General features: G+C 40.7%; 1 protein-coding gene across 1 annotated transcript in view; it reads left to right on the top strand.

The window, feature by feature from the left end:
- LOC139278789 (leucine-rich repeat-containing protein 36-like) overlaps window positions 1-20,018 on the top strand; it is a 66,642-nt gene that overhangs the window by 21,892 nt on the left and 24,732 nt on the right. The window contains exons 4-7 of the mRNA XM_070897927.1: window positions 1,782-1,881; window positions 3,517-3,617; window positions 9,725-9,882; window positions 13,811-13,859. Of these exons, the coding sequence (XP_070754028.1) occupies window positions 1,782-1,881; window positions 3,517-3,617; window positions 9,725-9,882; window positions 13,811-13,859 (408 nt within the window). The remainder of the gene's footprint in view (window positions 1-1,781; window positions 1,882-3,516; window positions 3,618-9,724; window positions 9,883-13,810; window positions 13,860-20,018) is intronic.

The following is a 20,018-nucleotide window of genomic DNA, read 5'->3' as shown; positions in this document are numbered from 1 at the left end:
CCCCTCCCTTCTCTTTCCCCCTCCCCTCCCTTCCCTCCACCCCTCGCTGTCAGAAACACAGACACTGACAGACAGAGAGTGAGAGAGACACACTCAGGCAGACAGAGAGACACACGGGTGGTGGGTGGGGGCGTGCGGGCGTCCCAGCGCGCTGTTGGAGGACTCCTGGTGCTGCAGTCAGTAGGTAGAAAATGTTTTATTTATTGATTTTTTAAAAAATTATTTTTTATTAATTTTTTTTATTGATTTATTGGTTGATTTATTGATGTATTTATCATTTATTATTGTTGATGGCTCTTTTTGTAAAACGGAAGTGTTTAATGTTTGTAAACTTCCCTTTAAACCCCCCCCCCCATTCCCTACGCCTGATTTGTAACCTACGCCTGATTTTCTAAGTGTAGACAAGGTTTTTCTGAGCGTACAAAAATCTACACTTACTCCATTCTAAGTTAGTTTGGAGTAAGTTTTCACTGCCTAAACTTTCAAAACGGGCGTAAGTGGCCGAAAAAAAAAAATCTGTTCCAAACTGAAACTGTTCTAACTGACTAGAACTGGAGCAAACTAAATGCTGAGAATTGCAATTTCTAAGATACTCCATTCTAAACCTGTTGCTCCAAAAAAACAGGAGCAACTCAGGCCGAAACTTGGCCCCAATGACTTGACTAAAAAATGTGAATAGGATCCAACAGCTATACAGGACATCATATGACAAACTTCGCAAAATTAATTTACTATACAACAGAAGCATTCATGGAAGCTTAAACTACAAAAATAAAAGAAGTAAAAGATAGTTGAATTAAATTAACCTAATTTCACAACTAATTTAAACAGCTATTTGTTTGCATTGATTATACTGGGCCAAAATTGAGCCCATATTATCTAAATAAAGTCTACTTCAATAAATAAGATACTCTCTGTGTTCCTCCGTCACTTATGTTCTTCTTTCACAATAGCACCAGGTGAATAGGCTTGACAAATGGTCACCACAATTCACAAGAGACAAAACATATTTACATAATTTTTTCAAATTATCCAAAAGTCTAGGAAAATGACAAGCCATTTAGAAAGTTCAAAAATAGCTACAGTGCATAACATTTCAAACCTGAGGTCAATCGCACCGAGAGGCCACTCGGCCAGGACTAGGGGCGGGTATCAGGTCCCACACACACAGCGGCTGCAACACACACAGCGGCTGCAGCACACACACAGAGAGGCTGGGAGTGAGGAACTACTGCGCATGCGTGGACAATCCACTGCGCATGTGCAGACGTCCCAGCACAGTTTTCAGCGCAGGACGCTGGCTCCGCCCCTGTCCTGACTGGCCACGCTGCGCGATGACCGAGGAGAGGCCGGACAGCCGCCAAAGTGGGAAGCGATTTTTTTTTCTTTCAGCACACTTATCAACGGAGAAAAGCGCTGCATCTCCCAGTAAGTGCGCTGAAAAAGGGTGAGCCAAATTTGAGCTCATGATCTCTGATATTGTTTAGATAGACAATTGAATAATTGCCAAAGCTTCCTACATGATTGACGAAGGAAGGCGAGTTTATGATGCAGTACTTGTATATTGCCAAGTTATACATGGTTTGTAATTTGACTTGATATATTAACTGTTGCTGTGGTTACCTTGTGAATAATCAACATGCACCACTATTGGACTTCAGAGTACTTAAACATTGTTCGGAGAGATTCTAATCAGGGAGGTTCCTTTCAAGTCCTGTTGGTTTTTTTTTGTACTGTATTTATTAATTGAAATATGTCCAGATATTATTTGTCACCAACAGATGACCGACCTGTCCGGGAGAGTGAGCGAAAAACTGCTCAAATTCATTTCAGTTCCCAGGAGCAAAATGAGGCATCAGACATAGATAAAGAAGAAGTGAGGTAGGGGAAATTCTACTCTGTATATATACATATGCACATTTATCTAAGTACATCTTGATGGGTAAGTTTTTATAGCTGCCTTTTTGCATTGTGCTAAGAAGGAAAGTTGGTCCGAATGATCTGGGAGTCATTCAAAGTGACAGTAACTATGATTTTTCAGGAGATGCAGAACATGCATTTAACTAGAAGATTATGCCTTTTCCCCCTCAATGGTCTTAATATACCTGACTGCAAGTTTAAATAATGGATAAAGTATTCAACTATTGAAATATTCAGTTGGTGCATATGTTGGTGCAAGTATAGACCAGACCAGGTAAGGACGACAGATTTCCTTCCCTAAAGGACATTAGTAAATTCAACTGAGTAAAATGCTACAGAAATAGTTTTTATTGAATATGTTTAAATATCTTCGAATAAGGAGTAGAAAATGCAGATAGACAAGTGCCCAGAATCAGGGAGCTCCCAACCCAATGGATATGAGATGTTCACAATTACTGAGACAGGTTAACAAATTGCTTACTGTTTACAGTGTTTGGCAAAACAATTTTAATGCAAAACCATTAGCATTTCAACCACCTTTGTCTCAGTGCTTTTAAAAAAAAACTTGTGTGAATGCACTTTGCTTTAAAAACCTACCATTTAAATATAACTCTCTTCCAAATTCTTTCTGTGGAAAAAATGGTAAAAAATCCCAAAACATTGGCTCCATTCTATGCACGATAATTGTAACAGTTGAGGCACTAAAGCTCACCACTTTGATCACTGTCCTGCGATCCTTGTTGGAAAGGACGTGGGTGTGAACAGCAAGTATATTAGTCTCAATTGTAATGCAGTTTGTGGTAAAATAATCTGCTAAAATTCAATGATTGCTTCATCAGTGTACACAACAACAACAACTTGCATTTATTTAGCATCTTTAAAATAGTAAAATACCCCAAGGAACTGTACCTAGGTGCTTTCAGGATTACTGGAGGGGTTGATGAAATAAATAATATTTGGAGACCGAATTCCCTGCAAACATTGCCATCTATATTGAAGATGGTAGTTTTATCATGTCTGGAGAGTGGCGCTCACAAAGAGCAGGAATATTAAAACAGCAGCAACAATAAATTGCCTTTAAGATTACATTTTTATTTCATAAAAACTTTTATTTTAAACTTGTTTTATAAAGAGAATGCCCAATGGGAGTAGTGCAAAATGCAGCTTTATCTGCTTTTTAGCTCTATTCATGAATTGTGAAGTGGTCTTCACATAAGATAGTGAGACTCCGAAATTGCAAGTACCACACACCTGAAAGAGGGAGATCAATGTTTTCAGGTGTGACCTTTCACCAGGGAAGTTCTGATGCAAGAGCCCTTCTGAAACGTGAGTCTTTCTCCTTCAGCTGCTGTGCGTTTGCAGCATTTTTTCTAAATTTATTTCAGATATCCAGCATTAGTGGGTTTTTTTGTAACCTCTTAATTTGTTTGTCACAGAGGCTACCATTTGAGTCCATTGATGTTTGTGTGATGAGATTCATCTGAATTGGACATTGTTAAATGCCTCCACAGTGGATAGTTAAATACTTATTATAGCTGGAACAAGAGTGCAGCTGATTTAATTTTGCCTTTATTTCTGTCCCATGACTAATTTCAGTGACCATGTAAAGAAGAACTTTGTAAATGACAAAGGTGAGCAGGACTCAATAGGTTCATCAGTGAAGTACAAGTGGGATGCTACATCAGATCTTAATACTGGTAAGAAGATGTAGTCTTTTACACCGCCCGACAGTGTTGCATATTTGAGTATCAAACATGACCGCCTCAGATCTAACAATACAATCTATTCAGTGCTTAGAATCAATGTCAACACCTGCAATTCAAGATTGTCATTATACATAGTATTTTACACAGCGTTTTACTCATTACTTTAATCAGCAGCAGTTGCTTTAGCGTGATGTAGCATATTTTTCTAACCGTAAATTGTAATTTCATATTGTTCAGTTATTCATCCTTGTCTTCTATCTGCTTCATATTTGGGTGCTACTGAACTGGGGGTTGTATAGGCAATGCTCCACTGTACAATGGAAACCAAAAGAAACAATATTCCAATTTTAGGGCAAATTGTTATACCTCAGTCTTTCTCCCAGGCCACACTCCAGCTATGGCTGAGAGCAAGCAATGGTGGACAGCAAGTTCTTGTACCTCAGCCAGTGACACTGCGAGCCAGGTGTGTGAGAGTGATCTAAGAATATCCTCTGATTTTTACTGTACAATAATGAAAAACAACATTAAACTTTATTGACTTCCTTTGATATGATCAAAGTTTTACCCATTTAGAAACCTAAAGCAGTGTACAGTTTGGGGGACGGGAGCTTTGAGCACCGTTATAGCCAATTTCTTAAGATTGCTTTTTAAAAAATGTTCGATATTCAAAAGAAAATTAACCAACTTGATAGTACCAAGGTTCCTCCTTAGGTCAGTACAGAGATCACAGTGCGGTTGTGGTAGCATCTGCTTGGTAGGCTAATAATAAATAAAAGTATTGCCATAGGGATCAGAGTAAACACAGAATGCTATTTCTGACGAGGCTTTTGGAATGTGCGTGCGTGTAATTGCAGCATTTTTATGTTGCTTGATTTTCACTAAAGCCTTTTACATAGGATTACATAGGATATATGGCACAGAAACAGGTCATTCGGCCCAACCAGTCCAAACCAGAGTTTATGCTCCACTCGAGCCGCCTCCCGTCTTTCCTCATCTAAATCTATCAGCATAGCCCTCTATCCTCCCTTTTCCCTCGTGCTTGTCTAGTCTCCCCTTAAATGCATCTATACTATTCACTTCAACCACTCCCTGTAGTAGCAAGTTCCACATTCTCCCACTCTTCAGGTAAAGAAGTTTCTTCTGAATTCCCTAGTGGATTTCTTGGTGACTATCTTAAATTGATGGTCTTTAGTTATGCTCTTCCCCACAAGTGGAAACATTCTCTCTGTATCCACTCTCTCATAATTTTGAAGACCTCTATTAGGTCACCCCTCAGCCTTTTTTCAAGGATATCCTGATATGTATATCCTTGCATTTCTGGTATCATCCTTGTAAATCTTCTCTGTGCCCTCTCCAGTGCCTCTATCTGGTCACCATTTTTATAATATGGTGACCAGAACTGTACACAGTACTCTAGTGTGGTCTAATCAAGGTTCGATACAAGTTTAGCATAACGTCCCGACTTTTCAATTCTATACCTCTAGAAATAAACCCTAGTGCTTGGTTTGCTTTTTTTATGGCCTTGCTAACCTGCGTCACAACTTTTAGTGGTTTGTGTATTTATACTCCGAGATCCCTTTGTTCCTCTACCCCACCTAGACTTGCATCCTCCAAGCGATAAGTTACCTCCCTATTCTTTCTACCAAAAAGTAAAACCTCATATTTATTATCTGTGTTGAACTTCATTGGCCAATTATATGCCCATTCTGTAAGTTTATTAATGTTCTCCTGTAATTTGTTGCAGTCTTCCTCAGTATTGGCTATCTTTCCTCCCCCTGCCCTTCCCCACCCTCAATTTAGTGTCATCTGCAAATTTAGAAATTGTGTTTTTGATTCCAAAGTCTAAATTGTTAATAGAAATTGTGAACAGCAGTGGTTCCAGCACAGATCCTTGTGGAACACCTTTTGCCACCTTTTTACAACTACTCTCTGCTTTCTGTCTTGAAGCCAGCTAGCTATCTATTCTGCTACTTGTCCCCTGACTCCACATGCTCTGACCTTGTTCATCAGTCTGTTATGGGGTACCTTATCAAAGGCCTTTTGAAAATCTTGATAAATTACAGCGACTGCATTACCATTGTCTACTCTTTGTTACCTCTTTAAAACATTTAATAAGGTTGGTTAAGCAAGACTTTCCCTTTTTGAAATCCATGCTGACTATTCATTATTATATTTTTGGTTTTCTAGATATTCTATTTTCTCCTTTAGTAGGGGTTCCATTATTTTTCCTACCACCAATGTTAAGCCGACTAGTCTATAATTCCCTGGACATGTTCTATCCCCCTTCTTAAATATAGGTATTACTATCCACCAGTCCTCTGACACTATGGGCCCAAGTTTCCACACGATAAAAAACGGGCGCCCCTCCGAGCTGGGCGCCCGTTTTTCGCGCCTAAAACGGCGCCGGGAAAAAAAACGCGCGACTCTGGAGTGCCCTGCAGCTCCTTGTCTGTTTGGCGCGGCGCCCAGGGAGGCGGAGCCTACACTCGCGCCGATTTTGTAAGTGGGAGGGGGCGGGTACCATTTAAATTAGTTTTTTTCCTGCCGGCAACCCTGCGTGTGCGCATTGGAGCGTTCGCGCACGCGCAGTGTGAAGGAAACATTGGCACTCGGCCATTTTTGTAGTTCTTTGTAGCTGTTTAATTTTTGAACATTTTTTAATAAAAGCACATTGCCATCAGCACATCAGCACTGAGAAGGCTGCAGGAAGCCTCAGAAAGTTGAGGCAGCCGTTTCCCTCCCCCTCCCCGCCCGCCGTCGGGAACAAACGGCTGCCTCCTCCCCCCCCCCCCCCCCCCCCCCCACGGGAACGAATGGCTTTCTCCTCCCCGCGGGAACGAACACCTGCAGCATTCTCCCTGGCTGAAGCACTTTCACACAGGTAGGAAGATGGTTTATTTAATCTTTTCTTTGCTTATAAATGTTTATTCAGATTGGATTTATTTGTAGAAGTATAAATACGGATTTATTATAGAATTTAATGATTCCCCTTCCCCCCCCACCTCGTTCTGGACGCCTAATTTGTAACCTGCGCCTGATTTTTTAATGTGTAGACAAGGTTTTTTCAGTTCTACAAAAATCTTCACTTGCTCCATTCTAAGTTAGTTTGGAGTACGTTTTCACTGTGGAAACTTTGAAATCAGGCGTCAGTGGCCGGACACGCCCCCTTTTGAAGAAAAAATTCTGTTTCAAAGTGGAACTGTTCTAACTGACTAGAACTGCAGAAAAAAAAATGTGGAGAATTGCGATTTCTAAGATAGTCCGTTCTCCACCAGTTGCTCCTAAAAATCAGGCGCAAATCATGTGGAAACTTGGGCCCTATATCTTTTTCTAACAAATTATTAAACATGTGCAGCAATGCCTCTGCTATTTCTTCCCTAGATTCTTTTAAAATGCGTGGATGCAATCCATCTGGATCTGGGGTTTTATCCTTCTTTGAGTTTGATTTGTTTATTTAATATATCCCCTCTTTTTATTTTAAATACACTTATCTCATTACTAATCTTATCATCCAATATCATCTTCACCTGTTCTAGCTCCCTGGTAAATACTGACCAAAATAATTATTTAAGATTTCTGCTGTCTTTCTATCATTATCCTGTCTATCTCTTCCCATCCCTATGGCCCTATTTCCATCCCAACCTTCCTTTTATTGGGCCCAAGTTTCCACACGATAAAAAACGGGCGCCCCTCCGAGCTGGGCGCCCCTTTATACGCGCCTAAAAAAAAAACACGCTATTCTCGAGCGCCTTGCAGCTCCATGTCTGCCTGGCGCGGCGTGCAGGGGGCGGAGCCTACCACTCGCGCCAATTTTGTAAGTGGGAAGGGGCGGGTACCAGTTAAATTAGTTTTTTTCCTGCCGGCACCCCTGCGCGTGCGCGTTGGAGCGTTCACGCACGCGCAGTGTGAAGGAAACATTGGCACTCGGCCATTTTTGTAGTTCTTTGTAGCTGTTTAATTTTTGAACATTTTTTAATAAAAGCACATTGCCATCAGCACTGAGGCTTCTTGCAGCAGTGAGAAGGCTGCAGGAAGCCTCAGAGCCGTCGGGAATGGCTGCTCAACTTCTGAGGCTTCCTGCAGCCTTCTCACTGTCTCCTTCCCGCCCGCCGTCTGGAACGGCTGCCTTTCCCCCCCCCCCCCCCCCCCGCTGCGTTCGGTCGATCAGGCCCGCCCACCCGCCGTCGGGAACGGCTTCCTCCTCCCCCCCTGCCGTCGGGAACGAACGAACGAACTTGTGAGGCTGACTGAAGCACTTTCACACAGGTATGAAGATGGTTTATTTAATCTTTTCTTTGCTTATAAATTTTTATTCAGGTTGGATTTATTTGTATAATATTTGTAGAAGTATAAATAAGGATTTATTGTAGAATTTAATGACTTCCCTTCCTCCCCCCCCCACCCCCACCTCGTTCTGGACGCCTAATTTGTAACCTGCGCCTGATTTTTTAATGTGTAGAACAGGTTTTTTCAGTTCTACAAAAATCTTCACTTGCTCCATTCTAAGTTAGTTTGGAGTACGTTTTCACTGTGGAAACTTTGAAATCAGGCGTCAGTGGCCCCTTTTGAAGAACTGCAGGAAAAAAAATGTGGAGAATTGCGATTTCTAAGATAGTCCGTTCTCCACCAGTTGCTCCTAAAAATCAGGCGCAAATCATGTGGAAACTTGGGCCCTTAGTGATGTGCTTGTAAAATATTTTACACTTGTTTTATGTTCCTTGGTAATTTAATTTAATAGTTCCTCTTTGCCTTCCCTAATTATTTTTTTTGACTTCTCTCCTAATCTTTTTGTATTCTCCCTTATTGTGTACATTCCCTTGTTGTCTTTATACTTGATGTATGCCTCTTTACTCGCCCTCAATTGTTCCCTTATGGCTTTATTCATCCATGGAGTTTCATTAGTGTTTAGTTTGTTTTTTCCTTTTAGCGGAATATATTGTTCCTGCGCTTTGTTGAACACTGTTTTAAATGTTTCCTATTGCTGTTCTACATTGTTTTTTGCCAGTATTGTTGCCCATTTTACAAAATTAGATAGAAATATCCAGATCTCAAATCCTAGATCACAGTTAATGGAAACATAGTGGGGGTAGGAATGTTAACCCCTCAGGACGAGGGTGGGGGGTAGGTTATAATTTCAGAAATCTGAAACCCAACTCCAACCACCCACTTCCGGTTTTAATGGAGGTGGGTTGGGGGGCGGGCGACTGTCCTGCTCTCGAGGCGGGTCAGTAATTTAAATATATTAATGAGCCTGTGTGCCTCAAACTTTACCATAGTTTTACTTTTAATGTCTGCGGGCCGGGTTTCCCAGCATTCAGGAAACCTGGCAGCTGAAGCTAGGCAAGAACAGTGGGATCTATCAGGTAAATGCTTTTTCAGAACTGCTCATGGGCCGAGAGGAGCAGGAATGCTTCCCCTGGCTCCCCAAGCAAACCTGCCATGATCGGCCTCCCTCCCCGAATTGGCCTACCCATCCCTGTGATCCGTGCCTCCACGATCTCCCTTCCCCCAACAGAGACAAAAAATTCAAATTAGGTCCTGCTGTTAAATTTGTAAGGACCTCCACGTTAAATGCATTTTCAGGTTTCCCGGCGGCAAGTTGAAAATCTGTCCGAATGTATGTGTTAAATTTCAGACATTATTAGGTACTTTTTAAAACTGGCGCACTATTGGCAAAAAAAAATTGGTTCTTTTGCAAACCAGCTTGTTTAAAAATAACTGCCGTCAAAGATTATGCACATAATGTAGGTCTGGACTGATTTTATATATATTTTTTAAATCAGGTTGGTTATTCAACTTTTCTAATTGTTAACTAGATAATAACAGTTCTTTCAGTAATTCATGTTACTTTGCCTTCCTTAAGCTTTTTGATAGAATTAACTTTAATTTCACATCACATGTTAGAACATGTGACTCTGACATGCTTCGCAGTTCAGTCTTGTCACTTAGAATTGAATACACACTTATCTACAAATCACATACTCTAAAAGAGGTTTTATGGAACTTCATCTATTACACATAGTACAATAGGCTGAGCAATATTTAACATAGCATATACTGCTTGACCTCTTGTAATTTTCTCTGTTATGTTTTTATAGATTTGAGAGAACGGTGGGCATCTCACGACTTCCAGCTGATGAGTGAGCGTCAAGATTCTTTGTGCAGTCGGCCTCCATTATCATCTGTTTATTCTGCCAGGGACATGAAGGAGGCGAGAGAAAATGACATGTCAAGCAAGTTGAGCATAGAAGCTATGGTAGGATCGTTCGTTAATGATATTTTCTTTTTTGCCATTTAACAGCTCTTTTAGTATCCCATTTAAAGTAGTAATCTTTCTAAGCAAGCAATTAAATAAATGTGTGACTATCTAGAGTATTTCTAACTCCAGTATTCCATGTGTATTTTGTCACCATTCAAAAGTTATTGAATAAAAGGAACACTAAGCTTTTTTTGATTATTGCTAGTTTGTAGTATGTGTGTGGAAATATGATTTAGTACCAACTCTGCACAGTGAATGAGAGACGAGCCAAAACTTATGTCTTCAATGGAGGACCTTTTGTAGAAATGTATCGGAACTTCTGATCATTTATCAGAATAGATTTGTACAGGGCCTTGGGTAGTTGCATTAAATCTGGACAGCAATAGATTTATTGTAGTATTTTCAGATTTCTAGTTGAATGGGACTCGGTGGGTTGGCACATTATTCTTTCCATTTTGAGACTTCTCTTTGAATCTGTTTGAAAGATTTCTCTCTCTGGTTAAACAGGAAGGAAACTCTAGAGAGAGTTACTTTTTATTTCCAAATTACTACCCATTTTATGTAAGAAACTAGCCTTCGAAGTGTTTTAACAATTTTCTATTTATTGCGATTTTCTTGCCTCTAAGTGGACCCTGGATTCAGGACTCCTTGTGATGTAACTCATGGGGTTCACACAGAGAGGGTCCACATGAAAACAATGGGAGTTGCAACTTTAAACCTGGCGTGAGAGCAACCTCATCTCAGGAAATCAGGAAAAGAGCTAACAATAAACATTGATAGGCCCACCTGAGATACTTCATTTTAACATGTTTAAAAAGTTGATTTTGCATCCGTTTCATTTATAAGACTACCCTATTCACATGGTCCCATACTTGAAACCAAAATCCGAACTAATGCTGGACTGGCTGACTTTATACTATGCTTTTCATGTTGCTGCAAAGCCAGATGTGCAGTCTTCTTAGAGGTTTTGACTAATGGCTCTTACTGCCAAATAGTATTACTGTATGTGGAGTAATCAGAATTGAATGAATGTCTAATTTGACAAGGATTGGAAGGAATGAATAGTGACCAGGTCGAGTTCTCAAATTGGAGGAATTTTTCACTAATAGGCTGCAGCATCATTGGAACCCAGTCTTTCAGGATGGGTACCCATCTTGGACTTCTCAGCAAACACAAGCCATGGAGTCCATCAGTGGGAATAGCATTTTTTTCCTACAAGGTGACCCAAAGCAATTCTCGCACCTTACCGTATCCTAAAATGATTATCACTAAATAATTAAGAGCCAGAGCCATACTGGTAATTTTTTATGTTTTAAAAATTATATATTAAAATATTAGATCCAATATGAAACAGTCCTATTGATTTCCATAGTAATGGGACTTGGGATTTGTTCTGCTCTCTCTTTTTAAAAAAAATATATGGAGGACATTTGGTTTTATAAAGTGAGTTGGTTATGGGTAACGCAGGAGTCCTAAGGCGAGCTGAGGGAGGACAGAAACCTATAATTGCAATGTACTACAGGACTGCAAATGATACTTTAATGTGTGCAATATTTTTAGTATCATGATACTAATTACATTATGAGAATAATTTCTGTTGCTATATAGTAAATGGCAATAATGAGTTGCTCGATTAATTGATGTGTTCGTTAGTCCTTACTAGGATGGAGTGTAAGTAAACTAAAGGCAACAAAGCAACTTTCTCAAAAGGTTTTACAAACACATGAGGGAAAAAAGACTTCAGAAAAGACCTGAAGGCCCATCAATTCAGAATCTATCCAATAGAGGATGCTACCTCATGCACTGCCCTCCCTAAGCATTAGCTATGCTAACTTCTGGAAGAGAAAAAAAAAAGAAAAACATTGGTTTTAGATGGTCTTATGCTGATCGGAAATTCATTTGAACATTTTGGACCAATGTAGAATCATAGAAAAATTACAAAACTGAAGGAGGCCATTCGGCCCAATGTGTCGCATGCCGGCCCAATCCCACCTTCCAGTACTAAGTCCGTAGCCCTGTAGGTTACGGCTCTTTAAGTGCACATCAAGGTACCTTTTAAATGTGATGAGGGTTTCTGCCTCTACCACCTTTTCAGGCAGTGAGTTACACCCTCAGTGAAGAAATTCTTCCTCATCTCCCCATTAATCCTTCTACCAACTACTTTAAATCTATTCCCCCTGGTTATTGACCCCTCTGCTAAGGGAAATGGGTCCTTCTATCCACTGTATCTAGACCCCTCATAATTTTATACTCTTCAATTAAATCTCCCCTCAGCCTCCTCTGTTCCAAGGAAAACAACCCCAGCCTATCCAATCTTTCCTCATAGCTAAAATTTTCCAGTCCTGGCAACATTCTCGTAAATCTCCTCTGCACCCTCTCTAGTGCAATCACATCCATCCTGTAATGTGGTGACCAGAACTGCACCGCAGTACTCAAGCTGTGGTCCAACTAGCATTGTATCATAACTTCCCTGCTCTTGTATTCTATGCCTCGGCTAATAAAGGAAAGCATTCCGTATGCCTTTTTAACTACCTTATCGACCTGTCCTGCTCCTTTAAGGATCTGTGGACATATACTCCAAGGTTCATCCACACCTCTATGTATCCTCCCATTTATTGTGTATCCCCTTGCTTTGTTGCCCCTCCTCAAATGCATTACATCGCACTTTTCCGGATTGAATTCCATTTGCCACTTTTCTGTCGAACTGACCAGTTCATCGATATCTTCCTGCAGTCTAAAGCTTTCCGTCAACTACACAGCCTATTTTTGTTATTATCTGCAAATTTCTTTATCATGCCCCTACATTTAAGTCTAAATCATTAATATATACTACAAAAAGTAAGGTACTGAGCCCTGTGGAACCCTACTGGAAATAGCTTTCCAGTCACACAAAAACTTCCCTCAACCATTACCCACTGCTTCCTGCCACTGAGCCAATTTTGGATTCAATTCGTCACTCTCCCTTGGATCCTATGGGCTTTAACTTTTTTGATTAGCCTGCCATGTGCAACCTTGTCAAGAGCCTTGCTAAAGTCCATGTAGACTACATCAAACGCACTGCCCTCATCGACCCTCCTTGTTACCTCCTCAAAGAACTCAAATCCAGTTAGTCAGACACAAACTTCCCTTAACAAATCCATACTGACTGTCCTTGATTAATCTGTGTCTCTCTAAATGAAGGTTTATATTATCCTTCAGAATTGATTCCAGTAATTTGCCCACCACCGAGCTTAAACTGACTGGCCTGTAATTGCTCGGTTTATCCCTTCCTCCCTTTTTAAACATTGGTACAACATTAGCAGTTCTCCAATCCTCCAGCACAACTCCTGTAGCCAGGGAGGATTAGAAAATGGTGGTCAGAGCCTCTGCAATTTCCTCCCTTTTAATAGCCTCAGATATATTTCATCCAGTCCTGGCGATTTATCTACTTTGAAGGATGCTAAACCCCTTAATACTTCCTCTCTCCCCATGTTTATCACGTCCAATATTTCACTATCTTTCTCCTCGTCCCCCTCTTTTGTGAAGACAGCCGCTAAGTATTCATTACATACCTTACCCACATCCTCTGCCTCCACAAATAGATCACCATTAGGGTCCCCAATAGGCCCTACTCTTTCCTTACTTATCCTCTTGCTCTTTATGTAATTGTAAAACATCTTTGGGTTTTCTTTGATTCTACTTGCCAGTATTTTTTCATGCCCTCTTTTTGCTTTCCGAATTTCCTTCTTAATTTCACCCCTGCACTTTCTATACTCTTCTAGGCTTTCTGCAGTATTGAGCTCATGATATCTTCATGCTATTTTCATTCCTTTTTTGCCTTTTCTTGTGTAGAGTAAATGAGTTTACTCTTGTACTTAAAAAAAAAAGTGATCATTCTTAACTCGCTATATCTGAACTAAACATTCAAAACAATTTTTTTTAATAGGATACTGAACAAGCAAGAAGTGGACAATATCACAGTTACCACACTGAAGGTAAAGTCTTGCTGAAATGTAGCATTTGGGTGTAAGCTACCTTATTTATTTACCGGTAATACACTCTTAAAGCATTGTTTTATACATTTATTTGTACCTCATTTGATCATTCAAGATAAGTAGCATACATCCCATCTTTGTTTATAGATTCAAGCTCAAGGAGTGATAATCTTGAATTCATGAATTTCATGCCTGTGGTGAACTGCATCAGCTTAAACATAATTGTCCCTCTCTGCTGTTTCATTGAGCAGTACCTGTATAAAGTACTTAAAAATACTAGCAAATCTCCCACGGTGTTGCTTTCAGATAGTATAAGGCCTATGGTGTGATTTCTAATGTTTATCACAGTCCTGCTATAATCTAAGAATAACAGTGATTTGCTCACCACTGTAATGACTGACTCACCATACAGAAAGATACAAGGAGGCGGTCATCCTGCAGTTTAAAGGCGTGCAGGTAGAGGGGAAGTAGGTGACCACCAGACGTAGTAAGTGTGCTAGACAGGTAGCGCAGGAGTTCTTTCCATCCCCCCCCGTGAGTCCATCTCGCTTTCAAACCGATATTCACTTCTGAGTATTGGTAAGGACGATGGTGCCTCTGGGAGGTGCAGCCAGAGCCAATTCCAAGGTTCAGCTGCACAGTGGGGAGGGACGAAAAACAAAAGAGCCCTAGTGATAGGGGATTCTATAGTTAGGGGAACAGACAGGCGTTTCTGCGGCCGTAGACGTGACTCCCGAATGGTTTTGTGTCTCCCTGGTGCCAGGGTCAAGGATGTCACAGAGTGAACGCAGGGCATCCTGCAGGGGTGGGGGGGAGGGTAAGCAGCTAGAGGTCATGGTCCATATCGGGACCAACAACATAGGGTAACCAGCTAGAGGTCATGGTCCATATCGGGACCAACAACATAGGTAAACTGAGGGATGAGGTCCGACAGGAAGAATTCAGGGAGCTAGGAAGAAAATTGAAGGGTACGACCTCAAAGGTCGTAATCTCCGGGTTACTACCGGTGCCACGTGCTAATGAGTATAAGAATAGAAGGATAGAGAGGATGAACGTGTGGCTGGAAAGTTGATGTAGGAGGAAGGGCTTTAAATTCTTGAGGCATTGGGACTGCTTCTGGGGGAGATGGAACCTGTACAAACCAGACAGGTTGGACCTCAACAGCGCCGGGACCAATGTCCTCACGGTGAGTTTTGCTCGTGCTGTTGGGGAGAGTTTTAAACTAGCTTGGCAGGGGAATGGGAACCTGAGAACAAATTCAAAAGGGAAGGAAGTAAAGCAGAAATTGGATAGCAAGAATCTAGAAAGCGAATCTGTAAGACAGAGGAAACAGGGCTTAGTATGTAGTAAACAAGGAGGTCTTCCTATGCTGAATGGTATGTATTTTAATGCAAGGAATATAGCGAATAAGGCGGATGAGCTAAGAGCCCAGGTAGACACTTGGGAGTATGACATTATAGCCATTAACAGAAACATGGCTGAAAGAGGAGCAGGTTTGGCAGATCAATATTCCTGGCTACAGGATTTTTAGACAAGACAGAGAGGGGGGTAAAAAGGTTGGGGGGGGAGGGGTTGCGGTACTGATTAAAGAAACTATTACAGCAGTGAGGAGGAATGATATGTTAGAGGGATCATCAAATGAGGCCATATGGGTCGAATTGAAAAATAAAAAAGCGGCGATCACACTGCTGGGCGTGTATTATAGACCCCCAAACAGTGGGAGGGCGATAGAGGAGCAAATATGCAGGCAAATTGCTGTGAAGTCTAAAAACCATAGGGTAATAATAGTGGAGTATTTTAATTATCCAAATATTGATTGGGAAAAATTTAGTGTGAAGTGTATAGAGGGTGCGGAATTCTTGAAATGCATTCGAGAGGGGGCGGTCTTGGATTTAGTTTTGGGGAATGAAGCTGGGCAGGTTGAAGGGGTATTAGTGGGGGAGCACTTGGGTGCCAGTGACCATAATTCAGTCAGATTCAAGATGGTTATGGATAAGGACAAGAATAGGCCTGGAATAAAAGTTCCGAATTGGGGAAAAGCTAATTTTGCTAAGGAGTGATTTGGCCATAGTGGACTGGAAACAGCTACTTGTGGGTAAATCAGTGTTGGAACAGTGGGAAGCATTCAAGGAGGAGATCCAGAAGGCTCAGGCCAAACATGTGCCCTTAAAGAAAAAGGCTGGGAAAAATAATTCTAGAGCCCCTTGGATGTCTAAGGACTTGCAGGGGAGGATTCAGAAAAAAAGGGCGCTTATGTCATATACTGACGGCTAAATACTTTAGAATCTTTAGAGGAATATAGAAAGTTAAGAGGCAAAATTAAAAAGGATATTAGGAATGCTAAGAGAGAGCACGAGAAATTCTTGGCCAGTAAAATTAAGGAAAACCTTAAGATGGTCTATAAATATATTGAGAGTAAGAGGGTAACTAAAGAAAGGGTAGGGCCTATTAGAGACCATGAGGGTAATCTTTGTGTGGAGATGGAAGATGTTGGTAGGGTTCTTATTGAATACTTTGCATCTGTTTTCACAAAGGAAAGGGGTAATGCAGATACTGCTATCGAGGAGGCGTGTGATATTCTGGATGAAATAAATATAGTGAGAGCGGAAGTATTAAGGGGTTTAGCAGCTTTGAAAGTAGGTAAGTCCCCAGGCCTGGATGAAATGCATCCCAAGCTGTTGAGCGAAGTAAAAGAGGAAATAGCAGAGGCCTTGACCATCATTTTCCAGTCCTCTTTGGATCTGGGCATGATGCCGGAGGATTGGAGGACTGCTAATGTAGTACCCTTGTTTAAAAAGGGGGAAAGGGATAGGCCGAGTAATTACAGGTGTGTCAGCCTAACCTCAGCAGTGGGAAAACTATTGGAAAAATTCCTGAAAGACAGGATAAATCTGCATTTGGAAAGGCAAGGATTAGAGACAGTCAGCATGGATTTGTTAAGGAAAGATCGTGTTTGACTAACCTGATTGAATTTTTTGAGGAGGTAACCAAGAGGGTCGATGAGGGTAGTGTGTACGATGTAGTATATATGGACTTTAGTAAGGCTTTTGATAAGGTCCCACATGGTAGACTGGTCATGAAGGTTAAAGCCCATGGGATACAGGGCAAAGTGGCAAGTTGGATCCAAAATTGGCTTGGAGGTAGGAAGCAAAGGGTAATGATTGACGGATGTTTTTGTGACTGGAAGGATGTTTCCAGTGGGGTTCCAAGGGGTCAGTACTGGGTCCCTTTTTGTGGTATATAGCAACGATTTAGATTTGAATATAGGGAGTATGATTAAGAAGTTTGCAGATGACACTAAAATTGGCTGTGTGGTTGATGAAGAGAAAATTCATGGGCTGCAGGAGGATATCAATCTGCTGGTCAAGTGGGCAGAGCAGTGGCAAATGGAATTTAATTCAGAAGTGAGAGGTGATGCACTTTGGAAGGGCTAATAAGGAAAGGATATACACATTAAGCGGTAGGCCATTTAATAGTGTAGCTGAACAAAGGGACCTTGGAGTGTTTGTCCACAGATCCCTGAAAATAGCAGGCCTGGTGGTTAAGAAGACGTACGGAATGTTTGCCTTTATTGGCCGAGGCATAGAATATAAGAGCAGGGAGGTTATGCTTAAATTGTATAATACTTTGGTTAGGCCACAGCTGGAGTACTGCGTGCAGTTCTGGCCACTATTATAGGAAGGACGTGATTGCACTAGAGAGGGTGCAGAGGAGATTTACTAGGATGCTGCCTGAAATGGAGAATCTTAGTTATGAGAACAGATTGGATAGGCTGGGTTTGTTCTCATTGGAACAGAGGAGGTTGAGCGGAGAGGTGTACAAAATATTGAGGGGTCTGGACATAGTGGATAGTAAGGGTCTATTTCCATTGGTGGATGGGGTCTATTACGAGGGAGCATAGATTTAAGGTGGTTGGTGGAAGGATTTGAGGGTTGGGTTCTTTACACAGATGGTTGTGGGGATCTGGAACTTGCTGCCTCGAAGAATTGGTGGATGCAGAAACCCTCACCACTTTTAAGAGATGGCTGGATGGGCACTTAAAGTGCAGTAACCTGCAGGGTTACAGACCTAGAGCTGGTAATTGGGATTAGACTGGATGACCTTTTGTTGGATGGTGCAGATATAATGGTAAGTACTGCAAGGAATAGAATACGGCCAGGGTGATCTCCTGGACTAGTGTCGATCGCCTGGATGGGTCGGAGAGGAATTTTCGCAGATATTTTCTCCCTAAATTGGCCTGGGTTTTTACCTGGTTTTTGTCTCTCCCAGGAGATCACATGGCTCTAGTTGGGGTGGAATGTAGAATGTTTCAGTATAAGGGGTGTCGCAGTTATGTGAAGCGGACTGGTTGGGCTGGGTGCTCTTTGCCTTTCCGTCATTTTTCATAGGTTTATATGGAACCTTTAGTTCTGCTGACCAAGGGCCGTGCGGCTCTTTGTCGGCCGGCGCGGACATGATGGGCCGAAATGGCCCCCTTCTGCACTGTAAATTTCTATTTTTCTATGGCCTCACAGATATAATTTTTTTAACATCACTTTTTTTTCTTCAGATGCAATTAACTTTGTTCTTCACCCTCCTCCAGAAACTTCTGGTTCTGTTATTTGTATTATATATTTTAATGTTCTCCCTCCCACAGTGGGTTTGTAGTATTTATTTAAGATTCAAATACTTTATTTGGTTATTCTTTCATCAAAGTCATCCTACTTATCGCAGCTATTTATATGGTTCTAAAAGATACTTTTGCTTCCTTACTTCCTGTGGATGATATTTTTTGCTGAAGTTATTATCATTGCAGTATTGTGCCAATGAAGTCTTTCTGCTGTCAATGATCCAGTATTGATAGGCTCACTCTAGTCACTGTGCACGAGCACATCATCAAAGCTTCTCATAAGTATTTCCGTCAACCTTCAGTGCCAACATCAATTACGCACAAAATTGATCAAAAACATCATTAACTTTGTTTTAATTTGATGGCATTAAAAAAAGGCTTTCATTTTTATAATGTTTTATCATGTCTCTCAAACAAACTAAAGAGCTTCATGTACAACTAGCTAGTTTGAAGTGGAGTGACTGATGGATAGGCAGATATGATACCCAATTTGTACACAACAAGATCTCACTGTTTTGTGATCTTGATTGTGGGAGCAATATTGGACAGAACACCAGGAAAACTCACTACTCCTCATTACATAGTGACATGGGATCTTTAACATCCACACAAGACAGGGGAAATTTTCTTCAAACATTAAGTGCCAAATTTTATGGATAAGTTTAGTGACCCCCCATCCCCCAAAATTATATAATTTTGAATGTAATTTTTAACTGCGTGCACTGACTTTAATAAAGAATAGAATGAAGATATTAATTGTGCAATTTCCTTTTGTTATTTGCTGGTTGCAGATTGCTAGGTTTGAATAAAATTTAGTAATTTGGGCAATTTTTATGATGCTTGTTCATTGCTGATTGGTGGCTTTCCTATCTGTCTCGTGAATGCAACTTCTTTTTGATCGTTTTGGTTAATCTAAACTTTGAACATAATTTAGAAAACTTTTTAAACAAATTGATGAATTGCATCTGCTAATGATAGAAACCAAACCAAACAAAATTTATAAACTTTCAAAGAGCAAGCATTTAACTTCATTTATCAAATACGAAGTGTAAGTTTACTTTTCTGGTACTGTCAAAGTGGGGGCTATCACCAAGTGTACTCATTGGCAGCTTTCTTCTTGGTTTAGCTGCTGAAACCGCCTTTGGAGTCTGTTTTAAATCAATCAAATTACTGTAACATTTATCCCACTTCTAAAATGGGGAGTGGGAAAGGAGAACTCGGTTATAAGGAAGCAGGTATGCAGAAAAAATAGAACTGGGATAAAAGTAGGACAAACGATTACAAAATGCACAATGGAAGATATTGGTTAGAAATAAAATTAAAGCTATCATTTAAAAATGATAGAGAATATCAAGGGAAGCACAAAGTAAAGTCTTTTCAATATTTTTAATGTTATTTAAAATTGTTTTTAAGTGTGTAATTTTAGTTTTGGACTAATATAGTAAAGCTATTTGCGATGTTTGCGTAACTTCATTACAATAATGGTGTTTTTTCTCCGCATCCATATATGATCAGAAAAAAAACAGTTAGTCAGCCGAGGAACTGGGAGT

This window comes from Pristiophorus japonicus, chromosome 13 (genome assembly GCF_044704955.1).
Source record: "Pristiophorus japonicus isolate sPriJap1 chromosome 13, sPriJap1.hap1, whole genome shotgun sequence".
Lineage (NCBI taxonomy): Eukaryota > Metazoa > Chordata > Chondrichthyes > Pristiophoridae > Pristiophorus > Pristiophorus japonicus.
The sequence above is the reverse complement of the archived record's forward strand: the minus strand, read 5'-3'. Positions and strand labels throughout refer to the sequence as shown.